Source organism: Haemaphysalis longicornis, unplaced genomic scaffold (genome assembly GCF_048455015.1).
Source record: "Haemaphysalis longicornis isolate Haplotype H1 unplaced genomic scaffold, Haemaphysalis longicornis Haplotype H1 scaffold_3, whole genome shotgun sequence".
Classification (NCBI taxonomy): Eukaryota; Metazoa; Arthropoda; class Arachnida; order Ixodida; family Ixodidae; genus Haemaphysalis; species Haemaphysalis longicornis.
Window position 1 is genome coordinate 170,737,216 of NW_027526335.1, and position 16,872 is coordinate 170,754,087.

Below are 16,872 nucleotides of genomic sequence, written 5' to 3' on the forward strand. Positions count from 1 at the left end.
CATGGTAGTTTTTCTTCTTTCGCGCTTTGTAAAATAATTACCGATTTTTCAACCGGTTAAACGATGAAAAGTGTGCTAATTTGAGCCAGTACGCAGTCCAAGCAAAAACGGGAGCTTGAAAAATTCACTTCAGTGTCCCTTTAATGCTATGCAACTTGTTTCGGGATATAGTATCGACCACACAGGAGTTAAAGCCGTTTTCTGTAATCATGCTCCCTTCGTAGATGGCCGTGCGTGTTCACTCTGCAACACGCAATGTGGAGAAGCCAGCTTACAAAGACCAAGTTTACACCGATCCCCTCAAAGTCGACCTCACCTCTAAACACACATGCATCCCTGGAAAGGCATTTTTGAAGGGCAGTATTGGGTATCTAATTTCAAAATATGTAGGCCCTAGGACCTTCTCCGATTTTTCATGCATTTTTTTTTTCGTGCACTGGAAGTTTGGCGCACAGTTTTACGATCCCGAGGGTTCGAGTGGCCGCCGCAAGGTGGCGCCAAGCTCGCGTGCGATTCTTGTCTACATCGCTCTGTTGCCGGATGTCCTAGTCATGGACAGCGTCGCTGTAAAAAGCGCCTACGAATGGGCATGGAACAAAACGGACTATGGCAACGACCTTTCTGATTCGGTACCTGCTATTGAGATCTGTTTTTCCGCAGTAACGTTTCGAATACGACAGGTGGCAGTGATGGTATACGATAACGTTGCATTCAACGGATGCCCGGTGTCTTGAAATGCCTTTAACATAAATAGGCTTAAAGGAGCCATGAAGAGAAAACAAACGTTTGTTTTATTCGAAAGATTAGGTGTTTCATAGTACCCCAAGCGCTTTCCCGGAAGCAAATGATGCTTTATTCACTGAGGAATAAGGCAATTTAAGCCAAAATTTTAAATCTCCCGCTAAAATTGCACATTCCGTGACGTGAACAATGGCGTCATACGAGCCGGTCCATGAAACAGATACTTAGTATGTCACGCGGGAGTCGACCGAGACGGCGGCCATTTTAAAAATACTAGTAAAACCTAGTGCACCCGCAGCCCTAGTCATGGAATCGCCTGATCCGGAGAACAAAACTCTCGCCGAGGAGCTCGGGCTTGCATTTAACAACCTCACACCACTTGAACGCTCAATGCTTCTAAGTGCACGAGCGGCAAGAGTTGTGGGATACGAGGTGGACGGGAAAGCGACCATTCCGCGATAGCCACAACAGAAGAACGCCCTGCCGTCGGCACCGCTGCCTCGTCAGCCCCGTCGCGACGGACCAATACAGACTGGTATGTATGTGCCGTATTTTTATTACGGTTAATAATAATTTAATTTCAGTAGCAGTATCACTTATGCCAGTTGGCCGGTGTCGTGTATGGAAAGCCGTTCGCGCGAGCTCTCTGCTTCGACCAGAAAGATACGAGCGTCAATGCGCGGTGTTTCCGGCATTTTTTCCCCCAAGGTCAGATCGCTTGACGGCAATTTGACGAAGTCGGCGACGAGCACCAGCATGTCCCAGGAGTGAGCTAACGTAAGTGTTCCTGGCGTAATCACTCGTCGAAAATGAATTAAGCGAGCACACTCGTACTTCCTTTAGCTATCTTTCTCCTCCGTTTGCAAAGTTCACAAAACGTAGCCACTTGCTTCGCCGAGGTTCGTCGTTGGGCAGCACATGAAAGGAGATCTCTTCACCGGCGGGGATGTCGCACTCCCTTGACGATTTGCCCGTACTACATGGACATTTCAAAACGCTGCAACGAAATTTCATTGCAAAGTACTCGAACAAACTGAAGTTTTCAGTGGTTGTAAACTGGAAACGAGCTCGTAACGACAGCAGCAAGCCAACACCATTCGAAACTTCTGCGACGACTGGCACTATCTCGTCGCTTCTTGCTGTTCCTTACGCCCCTCGTTTCTATTTTTACCTTTGCTGGTTGGCGATATGACGGCCAACCTCCTGTCAAGAGATTAAGATACCAAGCAAGGTCGCGGCTGTACGTGCTGGTACGCTTCGTTGGCCCCTAAGAGCCTCGAACCCGAAAATTCGTCTGCGCGACGGCGAGATGTCGAGTTCGGCCGGCGGTAGTTTCGTACGCATTGGCGAACACGCTTGCGTGTTCGTTCGGAACTTCAACCGTTTACTCGACCGTTCTTTGTCATAAAAAGAATGTGCAGTATGTTTCACGGGCATTTAGCTCGCTATGCAAACTGTAAGCCCTGCCTAACATGCGTTTGCTTTTGCCGGCCTCCGCCAATCGCAGAGCATTCTCGAGTGACATCATAGGTTCTGTTGCGGAAAATGAGCTGGTGGGTCGCATGGTCATTTCTTTTTTTCCTAATTATGTGGCTTATTTGAGCGAAGTTTGCGTTATAAGTGGTGTCGCTATGGTTCTAACGAGGCAATCTTTCGAATGAACCAAACTTGTGTTTTCTCTTCATGGCTCCTTTAAGGTATTCGAATGAAGTGGAGAAGGAATTGGCCACGTGATCTTTCTCTAGTGCCAGTCCTTTGTCCAGCTTGCATCACTTGAAAAGGCAAACTAAATGTTGCATAGCGGAGCGGTCTACACACTTCGTTTTTTTTTCTTTTGTAAATCAGCTTCGATGAAATCTGTTGCGGTGCGAAACCTGCCCTGGCCTTATTCTGCAAACTGGGCTTCGGCCTTCCCTATCAATAAAGGGACCACTATTTCCCCCGACTGGATGCAGTGGCGTGATATACTCAAAATCGCTTCCTGTAACGGATCGAAGTCTGTCAGCGCGTGACTTGGTGCTGTTGCTTGCACTTAAAAAAAAACGCTGCGGGAAAAGCGGTTTTGTCACCACGAAAGGGCCACTACATGCCCTTCCATTTTCACGTTCGATTTAGCTAAGCCGTGTGTAGCGCGTTGTGCACTGATTGGCCGTCGGCAAATGCGCCACGTGGCACATAATTCAGTGGTCCATTTGTTGACGCCCCGCTGCACCGATACACACGAAGCACTGGTTTCCAGAACTGGGGCTCAACGCGCCGACTCTACTCTGAGTATTTCTATTTCGGGTGGAGGCTTGGTGGGCGCTGAGAACTTGGGTCCGTCCGTCCGTCCGTCCGTCCGTCCGTCTGTCTGTCTGTCTGCCTGTCTGTCTGTCCGTGCGTCCAACACCGTGTGCACGTATCCTCCCTCTCTCCATTCTGTTTGAGCGCTGTTTTTTTCGTCTCTGAAAATTCCCAGGTGGTCACAATAAAAAAAAAACGTTTTTAGCGTCGCTTCCTAACTCCATAGGGAATTTCCCGGTGACGGTGGGCCACGGGATCTCGGATCATGGGGAGGCGGGAGCTGCGAAGAGAAGGGCAGGTCGGTCGGGGGAAAGAGAACGGGGGGGGGGGGGGGGGGGGCGTGGCAGACTGTCGTCTTGCTACGCTCCTTGCAGAGGAGCGAGCAAAAAACATCGTCAATTTTTTTTTTTTTTGTTCCCCACCATTCGCATGCACGAAGTTTTTCCCTGTTATCTCCTTGCATCTGCTGTGATGTTCGCAAACACTTGCGTTTCGCTAAAATACGAAAGGAAAAAAAAAGTCACAGTTGAAATCCGCGAAATGTAGAACAAAGGCTGCAATTTCTCCGCTAACAACGGCGCACGAATAACTGCACGGTCACGTCATTCGGCTGGAATGCGCGCCAGGTTTTGCGAGACAGGCTAGCGAGAATATATGAGGCGACCTAACTATATCCGCTCGTAGCGACGCTCCGTGACAAAACGTAGTCGATCTCCTCTCGTGACAGCCGAGCGCTTTCCTTCTTTTCCCCGCGTGCGTAGTATACGTTGCGGCCTGTTCGTGCGTGCGCGGACGCATTGCCGTGTGTAGGCGCAGTTCTTCGATCAATCCACTCTGCATGACAGTCGTAACGGCGGCTGCGTCGCAAAACCTTCTCCAAAGGTCGTCATTTCACTGCGGAGAAGAAGATCCTAGGGTGTTAGCGTGCCAGTCTTGGCGCCTTTAGTCGCCTGAAAAGTACACCGAAAAAAAAAAAAAAAAGATATACCGGGTTATATCCACTGACGTGAAACCTGGGGAGGGGCGAAGCATGCAGTGTATTCTTGGCGCCTTGGCGTTTTTGCGAATCGAGATGAAACTTTTGGGAGGTAGAGGTATACGGCTTTGCCGTAAAGGTTTCTTGTCTGAAGCACGAAGCTCTCTAGCGCGACCCGTAAACAAGTGTTCCGCTATCTTTTTTAGTACGCGTTACGAAGCGCTCCAGCGCGAGATGTAAGTTACGAGTGTCCCGGTGTTTTAGTTCCGTGACTACATGAGACGACGATTACAACGATGACAGAAGACGCCAACAGCCCCAGCCCCTAAGGGGCTTCTCCCTTAAAAAAAAAAAAAAAAAACACCCAGCAAAACGAGGGATGGCTTAACCCCTTAGCAACCAATGCCAACATTATATTCTGGTAGCGATGGTTACAGTAATAACACGGATTTATCATTTAAGCCTGCTCTAAGGCGGCCGCAAAATATTTGTTCTGAAGCCCATGTACAGCAACACACTATTCTTGGAAAAATAGAAGAAAACGAGAAGGGCGGAGGTTCATAACCCTAAGTGAACACTTGTGAAATAGTGCATTTCCCTGGGATAACTTACGCGCCGAGATGTCACCGTTCACACTGGCGTCTTTGTTTTTTTTGTTTTTCATTTTTTTTTGCCATTGTGACAAGACGTTTTCTTCGGCGCGAATAAATTTTCAAAGCGTCCTCGGCAAGAACGTGACGCGTACATGGCAGGAGCTTCAAAGTGTAATGAAGCTAGGAATTATTCATTCATAATGATTCCCACTATCTAGCGTGATCGAATATACCTATGTGTCTAATGATTACGCCAGAGGACTTGTGTGAATTTTAAAACAGAAGCGGTCCGTATTAACATGGCAGTTCGTCAATAGCAGCAGCGTGTGACATCCATGCATGTTTTGTTTTGTTTTGTTTTGTTTTTGTTTTTTCGTTCGACGCGGCGTCAATGTATTCGTAGTTCCGGTTGGTTGACCCTTGTATACGCAGGCGTTCGGGGCTACTTCGTCAGTGTCCTGAGTGAGAGCGCGCTGCTCACGTGCCCCGTGGTGCATTCGGAGAAATATTCAGTTTGACATCGAAGACGAACGGAAATCGGCCCACGTATTGACCATTCTCAATCGCTGCAAGCTACATCCACTCGCGTTGTCTAGTATGTGTGGCACGTCTTGCCCGGTGTGGGACGCCGCTATGCTCGCCACATGCTGGAGAGATCGGCTCTGTTCGCGTGACTTCGCGGGATCGCCACGGTTCGCCATCTTCTGAATGCAAGATAAATGAATTTTCCCCGAAACGAGAAAGGTAAATTTACATTGGCAGCAACGTGCCATGTGGCTCCTTAGCGCGTGCCCCAGAAATAAGTCGCAATCTCGCCGTGGCCTCGCACAGAGGCGCAGCGGTCATCGATCAGCGATTCGGACGCCCTGCACGCCGCGTCACCGCACACTGTCTGCCAGTACCACGGCAGCTAGTCAATAATGCAGGACCTATAAATTAGTAAATTAGCTTATAGCTTTCGCGTTGCGCACATCATAGGAGGTGTGTAGGTGCACATGTCCCTTCTGTTTCACTGCGAACCTGTTTAGGGCTAAGGTTAGGTGGATTACTTTACGTGCGTAAACAAAACTGCCGAAGCCCCACGTGCGTTCGAAGTGTAAAAAGGCACTCTAGGAGCCATGCAAGAAGGAAACAAGACAGAGGTGGTGCTCTTATGCCTGTGCGTTTTCACTTACGAAGAGAATTAGCAGTAGCTTAGCCCGGCTATGCCAGGGTATACGTAGCGTGAGTTAAAGTTCAGCTGGTTATCCTTAGCTTTCCTGGTTGTCTAGGATTAGCTTTATTATCATGCTTACTGCTGCTTCAGTTACACACACACGGTATACGAATTATGTGACACGTGTATATTTATCGAGCGGCTCCGGCCCAGCGCCACCAATCGCCCCAGAGCTAAGTTGGTTCCGCAGGCGTACGCCGGTGTTGCTGCGACGCACGAGCCATCGGTTCCACACCCGGCCACCCCTCGCATGATCATCAAGTGGACCGGGACGCCACGTGCAGAACGGAGGTCGACGAAGACGCTGGGCGCCTGGGGTGTATGAGAGACGCCGGGCAGCGAGCAACGTTCTGTGCGCCGTGTGACGTAACTGCTCCTCGCGCATGCGCAGCGCGGTTCTACAGGAGCCGGGCGAAACTGCTCAACCTCGGCCAGAGTGTAGCTCACGCTACAAAAGGAAACAAGACAGGGGCGGTGCTCTTATGCCTGTGCGTTTTGATTGACGAAGAAAAAGAAAAGCGCGGAACCCTTGCCATATACAGCATCGCTGTAAAAATACACCAACACGACAGCTCCACCAGTAGCTAGTGTTATTACTAAACGACTTTGACTTTGCTGCGACGCGCACACTTGACACCCCGCACTCCCTTACGTTCGCTTTTCCCGCGTGATTCCGAAGCTGTGCGAGGAAGCCAAGCGTGCTGTGTACATAACAAGGGCAAAAGCGAAAAAATCGGCTTGTGAAAGATATTGAGTCGTATTGAAAGTATAAAATATTGAATGATATTGTGTGATTTTTGCATTTTTGATACTTTTCGGTGCCTTGACCCGTTTCAAGGACCAAACTTTTGCTGAAAGAGCGCCATTTGGCGAATTTGATGGTTTTTTCCGTGCTCAAAATTCTTGTGAGGGCGCTAGCTGGGCTACACCGTCCCGGGCGGGGACTTCTCGCCGGCCGAGACGCCATTTGAAATAGTGAGCTTGTCTTGCAAAGGCAAAACTTTTTCGTTTTCTGGCAGCAGAGCTGATCACCGACGAACCGACACCACGGATAGCACTGAGGACGCGTGACTACACGCGACAGGAAGGCCAAGCGCCTAACCGACACCGCAGTCACACGTGTAAATGCACGAGAGAGTGCGGTGCGGGTGAAATTCACTAGAGTAGTGCATTTATCCAGCCGATTTTTCAGAAAAAGTGCAAAAAACATCCAGCGTAGCGAATTCGTTACGTCAAGGTTAACCGTGGCAACTCCTTCGTTACATACAGGTCTCAAGCACATGGGCTCTAATAGAGGTGAAAATGGGGAAATGAAAAACTTTGTTCAATCCAGGAATTCGTTACATAGACGTTCATTACATCCAGGTTTAACGGTAACGCTATACTAGCGGCGTTGGTGCATATATGGGTATGACTTTGGGGTGGATGGACTTAAGGTATATCTAGCAAGGAAAATCTCGATGTCAGTTTCCATTGTGAACGTTAATCCGAAAACCCATTTGGCACAAAATCCACCGTTGGGTCCCTCAAGCAGAGAAACAGCTCCTAAAAGGGCCAATCACGCAAATGGAATAAAAGTAAAGTAATCGAGTTCAAAAGAAAATAGAAAAAAATTGGCACTGAATGTGAATTGAGTCTGGAGCCTCCGCTCCGGAATGTAGATCGAGCACGTATACCTTCGGTTCTGCTACGACTCCGGGGCTATAACTGACGAAAGGTGGACTTTCTGAATGCGTTGTGGTCGGATTTGACTTACAGAACGCGGACCACCGCTACAGGTAGCTCGACGTACAATGAGCTCGACGCTCCTTGGCGCGTCGTTCGGGCGCAGCGGTAACTTAACCAGGCGCTAAGGCTTGGTGGATGGGTAACAACATACCCGTTCTAGGAGATTGGCCAATGACGACTGCAGCTGTCGTCGTTGTTGTTGTTGCAAACTTTATTAGAAAGGAAGGCCAAAGGCCAGGTGTTCGTGTGACTGCGGCGATATTGGGCCCCGAGATAGGCTGTCAAAATTTCCTAGGCCAATCCTGAGTTTTCTGAAAAACAAAGAATTCAAAGAATAAGCTTAAGCTTTGCCTTTGAATGTGACAAAATTATTTTATGACGGTAAGAAAGAAAGAAAGAAAGAAAGACTGAAAGAAAGACTGAAAGAAAGAAAGGAAGAAAGAAAGAAAGAAAGAAAGAAAGAAAGAAAGAAAGAAAGAAAGGTGTTTTATAGTTTTCCGGCATAAAACGTTTCAGCCTCGCTCGAGACGTAAGCTTGTACATCGAATTTTTTGTGGCTTACGCACGTTCGGATTGGCCTAGAAAAATTTGACAAAGACTGTACATGCTCGGCACTTCCCATGCAATGCAGAACGCGAAGTAAGAGTCGTGATATTGCACGCCCCTCTTTTAAACCGACCTAAAAGGTTAACTAGCCTCCCTTACTTACGAAAAAAAGGCGTAGAATTGAGCTATTAGAAAATTTTACGGTAACAGATTACTGCTTCAAAGAAAAAAAAAATTAGCACTGCTAAAGCCCGTACTCAGGCCGGTCGCCCAAAGACCCGCGATTCTACCGCTATGGACTCATGTGCAGCTTTCCGGCTCATCGAAATTCTTTCAGAAGTAATTACTCTGCAGTTATTTAGCGTAATTTAAAGAATTTTGGCACTGCTAATACTGAGGCCGACAGCGTGCATTGTGCTGAGTTTGAAGTTCTGCGCTTAACTCTACTACGTTCCAGATTCAAGGAAACTATCCCATTGAAAATGTGAAAAAAAAAAAAAAGTATGGGTGCTTTTCTTTGACAGCGGGTAAGGCAAAAACTATTTAGAGCTCTGGAAAGTTCTTCACAGTGTTCATGTCCAAGTCGACTCTCTGCTCCATGCAAAATATTACTTTTCCGCAGTGGTTCCACTGGGTTCCTGAAAATTCGGAATTTTGAGCGAGAAAGCTGGGGATGGCTGAGGCCGAAGTTCTTTCAGCCCTTGCTGAATATTGCGCTGCTGAGCACGAGGACGCGGTTCGATCCCCGGCCGCGGCGGCCGCTTTTCTGATGGAGGTGAAAAGCAAAAACGCCCGTGTGTACGAGATTTCGACGTACGTGTAAGATCCCCAGGTGGTCGAAATTAACCCGGAGCCCTCCACTACGGCGCGCCTCATCGCCCGCGTTGCGTCGGCGCGTTAAACCCCACAATCAGTCGATGTGTACAGGAAATGTCAAAATGTTTGATGTCGACACATAGATAACCGGAGCAAGCATTTCAGGGGCGGTATTCTCGAGTTTTGTCCCTTTTACGTCCCTTTCAAAAGTGTTCCTTTTGGCGAGCCCTGATTGGCTAAAAGCAAACAACCGGAAGTGATGTAACGCAAGTGCAACAAACCTACTGCCTATGGCCACTGCTTAACTGGAAGTACGTCACGATGAAAGGGACTCAAAAGGGACGTTTTCAAAAGGGACGTTTTCAAAAGGGACAGTTACGAGAATACCGCCCCACGTTTGTGTTGCTGGCATGCGGAAGGAAAAGGAATGCGGCTGCCGGTAGCGGCTCGTGTTTTTGAAAATTTATTTGCACAATTCAATAGGGCACAGAAAGTGGCTCGGAAAGTGGTCTTCACCGAACGCTTCCGAACACGCACTGCTCAATGCGATATGTGTATACGCGCTCCGCTGAGACCAGCAAAAAAGCTGCGCATCAAAGCAATCTGCTCAGCTTTTCTTTGACGAAGGTACGTGCACATCTTGCGACAAGGTACGCTATGACTGGATCAAAAAGTAAACGTAGACGAACACGACTGCGCATAAGCGTATAATTTTCTCGCGCTGTTATGTCTTCTTCAGCGGAGTATTCCCTAAACGTATTGCCGCAAATCATGCCTTTTGACTTGTTTAGTTATGTCTTGGTTACCTGCAGCGCCTGCAGCCGTGCCCGGCTGTATATATGTTCTGCTCTAAGCGAAGCGCGTGTTTAGTTGTTTTGTACGCCGCACCGCGGATTTTGTTTTGTTAGGGAAAGGGTGTTGCGTTGCGGTCCTGTTTTTTGTTCAGTCTAAAATCTTCTCAATTTAAATCAGTGTTCACAATAAGGAGAGCGCTGTAGATAAACGCGTGCAGAGGAAACGCACCGGAATTTGTTTGAATGACGTTCGTCTGTGCGTTTGTGTGTTTCTTGTTTTCTTGACGTTTATTGCGGAGCACAAGTTCGCTCCAAAAAACACGTTCATTTCTGCAAGAACTTCACTCCTTTCTTCACTGCGGGTAATTGATTAATTGTGTCGTTTAACGCGTGGTTATCGTGTCGTCGGATAGAACACATTTTCTGTGCTTTTATATGCGAGCGCGTCTTTTTTTTTTTTTTTGTGGCCACCCGTACCCCCACTTCCCGTGGTTTTGACGCAAATTACACGAAAAAGTGTTCTAGTGGCCGAGCAAGCAAACAACGACGCGCTTGTTCCCGGCGACACCGCTGTGTCTAGGTACTAGTTGCTACCACGGTTACCCACAGCTCGTACACAGCCAGCGAACTCCATAGAGGATGATGCAACTGATGCCGGGAAAAGCACGCTGTTAATTCATGAAATGCTCGCCACGTGACATGTACTAGACTATGTGTGCAACGAACACAATAGACCTTGAAACAGCGACGGAAAAGTGCCGCTCAGTTGCGATATCGCCGCGCGCATGCGGTGCGCTTTGCCTGGTAATACGCGAGAACGATGAGCGGATTGCTTCGCCGCACATGCTTAAAAGTGCTAGTGCGATCTGAAGTTTCGCTCAAAGCAGTGCCTATTTCTCCGCCAATGCTTTTAAAGCGAAGCTTCAGCATCCTCACTGATGCCGTTGTACGCCAATACGACCTGCAGGAAAGCCAACTTTTTCTGACGATGATGATGGATGATGTTGCGGAAGTGAAAGGAAAAATTAGCAGTGGCTTAACTCGGCTATGCCAGGATATACGTAGCGTGAGCTAAGGTTCAGCACCCGTACTCCAATTCGATTGGATTTCAATCCAACACAATCCAATTTAATCCAATCCAATCCACATCAAATGCAATCCAAGCCAATCCCATCCAAGCCAATCCGATCCGATCCCAACCAATCCAATGCTTCTCGCGCTTGCGCAGAACGGCCGTTCACGGCACACGCGAAACCGCTCAACCTCGGCCAGTGTAGCTTACGCTACAAAAAAAAAAAAAAAAAAAAAAACGCTTCCCGTGGCCGTAATAGAACCTGGCTCCCTCGCGTTATGAAACCGGCGTCTATCCGATGGCTCCATTTAGACATGGTCGAAGCGAACGCCGAGCAGCAGGTACCGATTCGCGCTGTATACACCACAAACCAAAATCTTAAACCCTACGGAGTGCACACCTGAGAGTCGCTTTGGGTGTTCTAGAAAATACTCGCAGAATTCTATTCTAGAGATACTCGCAGTGTGTGATCGGTCAATCAAAGAATCCATCACTAGACATCTTCGCGTTCAACCAACGTCGTCGTTAGACGGAGATGTGTATGATTTATTTATTGATGTTGTGATTTAATAAACGATCACTGCCGTGCTCTGTTCGACTGATAAGAACGAGTTTTTAGCGCGCCTTCGGGCGGGTTGAGACATGCCTGTGTTTACTTTTCATTAATACCCCGCTGATTGATTGATTGATTGTAGGGTTTAACGCGCCGACGCAACGCAGGCGATGAGGCGCGCCGTAGTGGAGGGCTCCAGATTAATTTTGACCACCTGGGGATCTTTAACGTGCGCCGAAATCTCGTACACACGGGCGTTTTTGCTTTTCGCCTCCATCAGAAAAGCGGCCGCCGCGGCCGGGAATCGAACCCGCGACCTCGTGCTCAGCAGCGCAACGCCTTAGCCACTGAGATTAATACCCCGCTGTGGGAAATTATATTTGCAACGTGGGATTTACTCTGGTCTGTTTACAGTGAGCCTGCCTTTCTCTCGCATCATCGAGTTCGGGAACTCACGACTGCTCACAGAAGGCGAGGCTGGGTACGAGGCCAAACGCGTCGTGGTGTAATGATTTGTGGTAATAGGGAGGGTTAGAATAGAACAACCAAGCATTAGGGGTCCTCAAGAAGTTAGGATAACCCAAATGCAACACGCTTGCGCGCCACGGGTTTTTGGAGAGGGTCTTCTCCAACAGGCTCGGAACCGGCTTTGGTTGCTGGAGTCGGATGTTGGAAATTTAGGCTTAGCGTCGCGGCAGATATTTCATCGCTGCTATCGTTGCGAATGATAGTCCCTAACACAACTTTTCACCACCCTGTCACCACCTTTTTCGCATGCGGAACTTTGTTTCCGCGGCGATTGCCATTTCAGCGATCGATGATCAAGACACCTGCCACGTACGGCCTCTGCCGATTGATGATTATCATGATGATGCTTAGCAGCTTCCTTTTTGTAACGGGGTGGCGTGGCGGAGCGACCTTAGTCGTAACGCCACTGTACGATCACCTTGCCAAAAAGACAAAAAGGAAAGAGGGAAAAAGAAATTCTTCTGCGCAGGTAGCGCCATCCTTCGGCCACTCGCCGCCCCGCACGTGAACGGGCAGGTTCTGGTGCCGGCAGTGCCGAGTTGCTCACCGAGCCTCCGCGACCGGTCGGCGTGGATCTCGGCAGATATTTGAGCGCCGCATTGAAAATCACCGCTGATGAAAATACCTAGCGCAACTGTTTACCACGCACTTCCGCGCATGTTGAACTTCTTTTCCGCGATCAGTGTGGGTTTTAAAAAGCGGCGACAAGGTGTCTCTGCCGCGACCAGCGTCGGTTCGAGCCGTTTCGTGGGCCCTGCGGTCTGGCACGGCGGGCGTGTGCGGGGTGTTTATGCGTGCAGTAAGCGCTTCATGATTTCCTGCTTTATCCATTCTTGCGAAGGACGAGCGAAATCTGGAAAGTCAGCCCGGCGAGCGTCGTAGGCTGCAATGTTAATGAGGAAAAGGAGCCGCAGCTTGCGCTTACACCGGGTTCGGTCGCATGCGACGTCAGCGTACACTACTACCATGCTACACCACGCACACGTCCGCGTACACCACCATCCGCATACAGCAGCAGTTGTTTGCGGGCAGCCTACCACAATTGATACGGTTATAAAGTCTCCAGCAGGTCAAACTGGGCTTCACGCTCTGAGAACTAGCTTCAAACGCGGGGAATGAACACGAAAATACACCTATAAAGCGCGTCGTAAATGAAGTGTCACGCGCTGCAAACCAGCTATGCAGCAAGATAGGAACGAGGATCGTATAAGTGACGCCAAAACGATCGCTGCCAATAGCTGCAACCGCCTGCGGCCTAGGCCGTGTGTCTTGGTTGGCAGCACTGTGGAGGCACTGCGCTTGAACTCGAACATATTTGGCTGAACCGGGTCAACCGTACACAGTTTTGCTGACGAGACTACCGCATACCGAGCGATGTAACCGCACTTTTACAACGACAACTCCGGCGAGGCGCCTCATCCTTGGCTGGAGCGTTTTTCTTATTTCGTTTGTTATTGCGTAGGGGGATGTCGGCGAAAAAACTTCACCATTGATCCGCGGGCACAGAAAGACGGAAAAGCAGGGAATGAGAAAGGGATGACGTCAAGTCGGGCCGGCGGTCACTATTTATAACGTTCCTGCCGTGACGTTGGCTGCAGTGGCGCGCCTCTGGCGGCATACTCGGCGTAACGTGAGGGTTCAGGTGGCGGCAGCGGCGCTTAACATATACTTGCGACTGGCGGCGCTGTTCGTCAGCGTTAATGTGCAGTGTGCAATAGAGTGTTGAACTACTGCAGGGCCGAGTAGGCGGCAGAATAAAGGAGATTATGATCGACAACGAACAAATTTCGCTACTGCGGAAAAACGGAAGGAGCGGCAGGCATCCAATGCCGCTGGTATATATCGTAAAGGTGACCACCGAGACAGCGCACTTGGCAAAGCGAACGGTTTTGTCTCCCATGCGGCGTGCAACAACCAACGCGGTGTTGCGGGCTTCTGAAGCGAGAGCAGGGCGTGCGCTTAAGTTAGTGCCGACCCTCAAGTTTGCGAGGCCACCGTGGATAGGCTGCGATACTGAAGCATTACTAAGGATCCACCTCTTGACCTTCGATTAATGTTTGTTCTAGAGGCTATAGAGTGGTGAAGGTAAATGCATCGCAATCTATTCGCGGTTGGCGTCGTGTAGATTGTTCTACCGTAGCGGTTTGCAAGATATCACGTGAAAAGAAAAAGTGGCATCTTTTAATTTCCTCCTCAATTCGGTTTGCCAGCCCGCACTTAAAATTGGCGGTTGCCTTCGTCGGGCCTTCATCGGTGCATGAATATCGCTGAGGTGGGCACCAGCGATATCAATGGTGGCGCTGATAAGTAACTGCGTTGCCGCCTTACCGTTGTTTTCATAATTATCCGTGTAATTAATCGAATTATCGAGCTGAAACTGGCACATTTGTTGGTCCTACGTAACAATCGTTCGAAGGACGCAAATGATGCATCGTGCCTTCGTCACCACTTTGAAGCTGTTGTAACAGACTCTGATAATAATGCGTGACTAACACCTGGCTTAGCGCTATAAAAGGTTATTCCCATCGCATATCCCTGGCCGCCGTTTTTAGGTCACACGCCGTACCAACGGGGTATCAATCGGTTTTTATCGGCTGTGCTCTCGCAGTGTGTAGATTCGGACAACAATGTCATTTTATATTGGTGCCATGGTCACCTCCTGGGATAAAGCTCGTGACAAAACAAGGGCCCCGGTAGCGCTCGCCGTATCGCCATTACATTTCTGTTGTCAACATGTGCACCGCGCGTGCATCAGGTTCTTTGGAAGACGATTATCTAAATTACCTCCCCGTTATCAACACCGCTTTGTTGCCTTCTTCCTGTGTTGCTTTGTTTTTCACGTTATCTGGCAATCTGCCGCCCTCATCGGCCAATCACGCCTGGCTGCCTCATTCAAATGCACTACATTCCGTCCAGTGTATACGCAGTCGGCGTCGTTATTTCGCGCGACCGACCCAGTGTATACTCACTTCATTCACTAGCCGCTCTCGATTAAAAAAGTTTGCCATTATCTCACCTCGAGTGGCTACTCCTCTTCGTCGCCCGCCCTGTCAGGGGCATACCTTGACCTTTATTGTATTACAAAAGTGCGAACCTGGCACATACTCGTCGCCCCCACTCCACTCGATGATGGAAGAATGCGACGGTGTTGGCAAGCCGATAGGCAAGTTCCACTCAGCCTAAGAAAGCCGTGAGAGGGCCTCTCCTCAACCATTGCGTCGATGTCGTCCTTATCGCTTACGGTTCTGCCCGTAGCGTGGCTGTCCGGCTCCTTGCCGTGCGTATCGCTGTCGTAAACAGTCCCGGGCGTCCGGTTGTGCGTCGTCGTCGTTGTCGGCGCACTGTACGGGCGTGGGGATGGACGAGCACGGTGACGTTGGATCCCCCGTGCTTCGGGCTCTCCGGCGGATCTCGAGCCTCGCGTACCACTACAGGATATGGAACAAGCCCGTGAGTGCTCCTGTGTCCTCTCGTTGCTTACGGCGTGCGCAGATTGGCGGAATACGCAAGGCGTCCCCACTGCCTACAATGTTAGCCCACGTGCGGACCATGACGGAATGCATACGCGAGGACACGGTCGTAATCAAAGGCGCGCGTTAGTGAAGACTATGGTCGTTATTGGGCTTTCGGTTCCGGCCAGTTAGTGAAAAATATGCGAAGACTATTAGACTATGTTAGTGAAGACTGTTAGTTAAGACTTTGTGAAGACTGTTAGTGAAGACTATGGAAGGCTGTGTGTATGTGAAGACTATGTGAAAACTATGCTAGTGAAGACTATGTGAAGACTGTGTTAGTGAAGACAATGTGTATAGGAAGACTATGTTAGTGAAGACTGTTAGGGAAGCGTTAGTGCAGACTATGTTAGTGAAGACAATGTGTATGTGAAGACTGTACGTGAAGACGTTTAGTGAAGCGTTAGTGCAGGCTATGTTCGTTATTGGGCTTTCTCTATACCGGCCAGTGCCAACTTGGCTGGTTCCTCTCCGTAATTATCAAGTGCTTTGTCAAACGACCGGCCCGCAAAAGTTTGTTGCTTAACTTGTGATATTGGGTTTACTTATAACTTGTCCATTTTGGGGTATGATAGGAGGTGGGCATAGAAACAGCATTTTGGAGCCAGTTTTGAAGCCAGTGTGAACCAGCGTCCTCAGTGTCCAGTCAAAAAACAGAGACCACGACAAGATTACCCTGTAAGAAAATCGGACATTCGGTCGTTTCTACGACAGAAATGCCTGTCGTGCGACTGACATTCTGTAGTTCCACAGCACACATTCCTGTCGCCCAACAGACCATCCTGCAGTCGCAACAGAGATTTCTTTTCTACGACAGATATTCCTGTTGTGCGACAAATTCCTGTTGTGTTTTTCGACTTCAAGCAGGAGTCGCCCAAGCAGCAGAAATTGCCAAGCCCAAGCATGTCAAATCATCAGTGGCCAATGTGTCCGAGATTGGCAATACCTCGGCCGCCATTATTGGCTGGTGCTTGGGAAAGGTGACAGGCCAGCAATTGGCCAAGCTCTTGAAGGCCGACATAGGACAACGCTTGGCAAAGTATGTTGCCATGATAAGGCCCATGAGTGGAGCCCACGCTATTTTCATGCACATTTTTGGCTTTGTGGCCAGTCCTTATGGCCAATGCCTATTTTGTGAGTTGTCTCGCGGCCAGAATTCTGCTTTATTTTATTTCATTTCATTTATTTACTCTCAATGCCGTGAGGCGTTACAGAGAGGAGGGGTACAATACAATATTAAACAACAAGAGAAAAGAAAACAGCACGGTGGTTACAGAAAGTGATTGCTGACTGCGGACTTGAAGTGCGCAGCGTCGCTGATGGAGACGATGGAGGCTGGAAGGTGATTCCACTGCAAGCTGGTCATTGGAACATACCAGTTCAGGTAGAAGTTTGTTCGCGAGTTTGGCACACCAACTTTTAACTGATGATCAATGCGTGATGACACGTATGGTGGAACTGAAAAAAAAGGGATTGTTTTAAGGCCTGATTGGTGTAAAATATTTTATGGAAAA

The 16,872-nt window shown here is 49.1% G+C and overlaps 1 protein-coding gene across 2 annotated transcripts in view; it reads left to right on the top strand.

Moving 5' to 3' along the window:
* The window catches only part of LOC144175761 (transient receptor potential cation channel subfamily M member-like 2), a 187,892-nt gene that overhangs the window by 36,198 nt on the left and 134,822 nt on the right, over positions 1 to 16,872 (top strand). Inside the window, exon 1 of one of the 2 annotated variants that reach the window (XM_077704777.1) lies at positions 14,814 to 15,296. The exons of the other annotated variant lie outside the window; for it this stretch is intronic. Coding sequence (XP_077560903.1) covers positions 15,204 to 15,296 — 93 coding nt within the window. The 5' untranslated portion in view covers positions 14,814 to 15,203. Of the gene's footprint in view, positions 1 to 14,813; positions 15,297 to 16,872 lie in introns of those variants that run through there. 2 annotated transcript variants of the gene reach the window in all.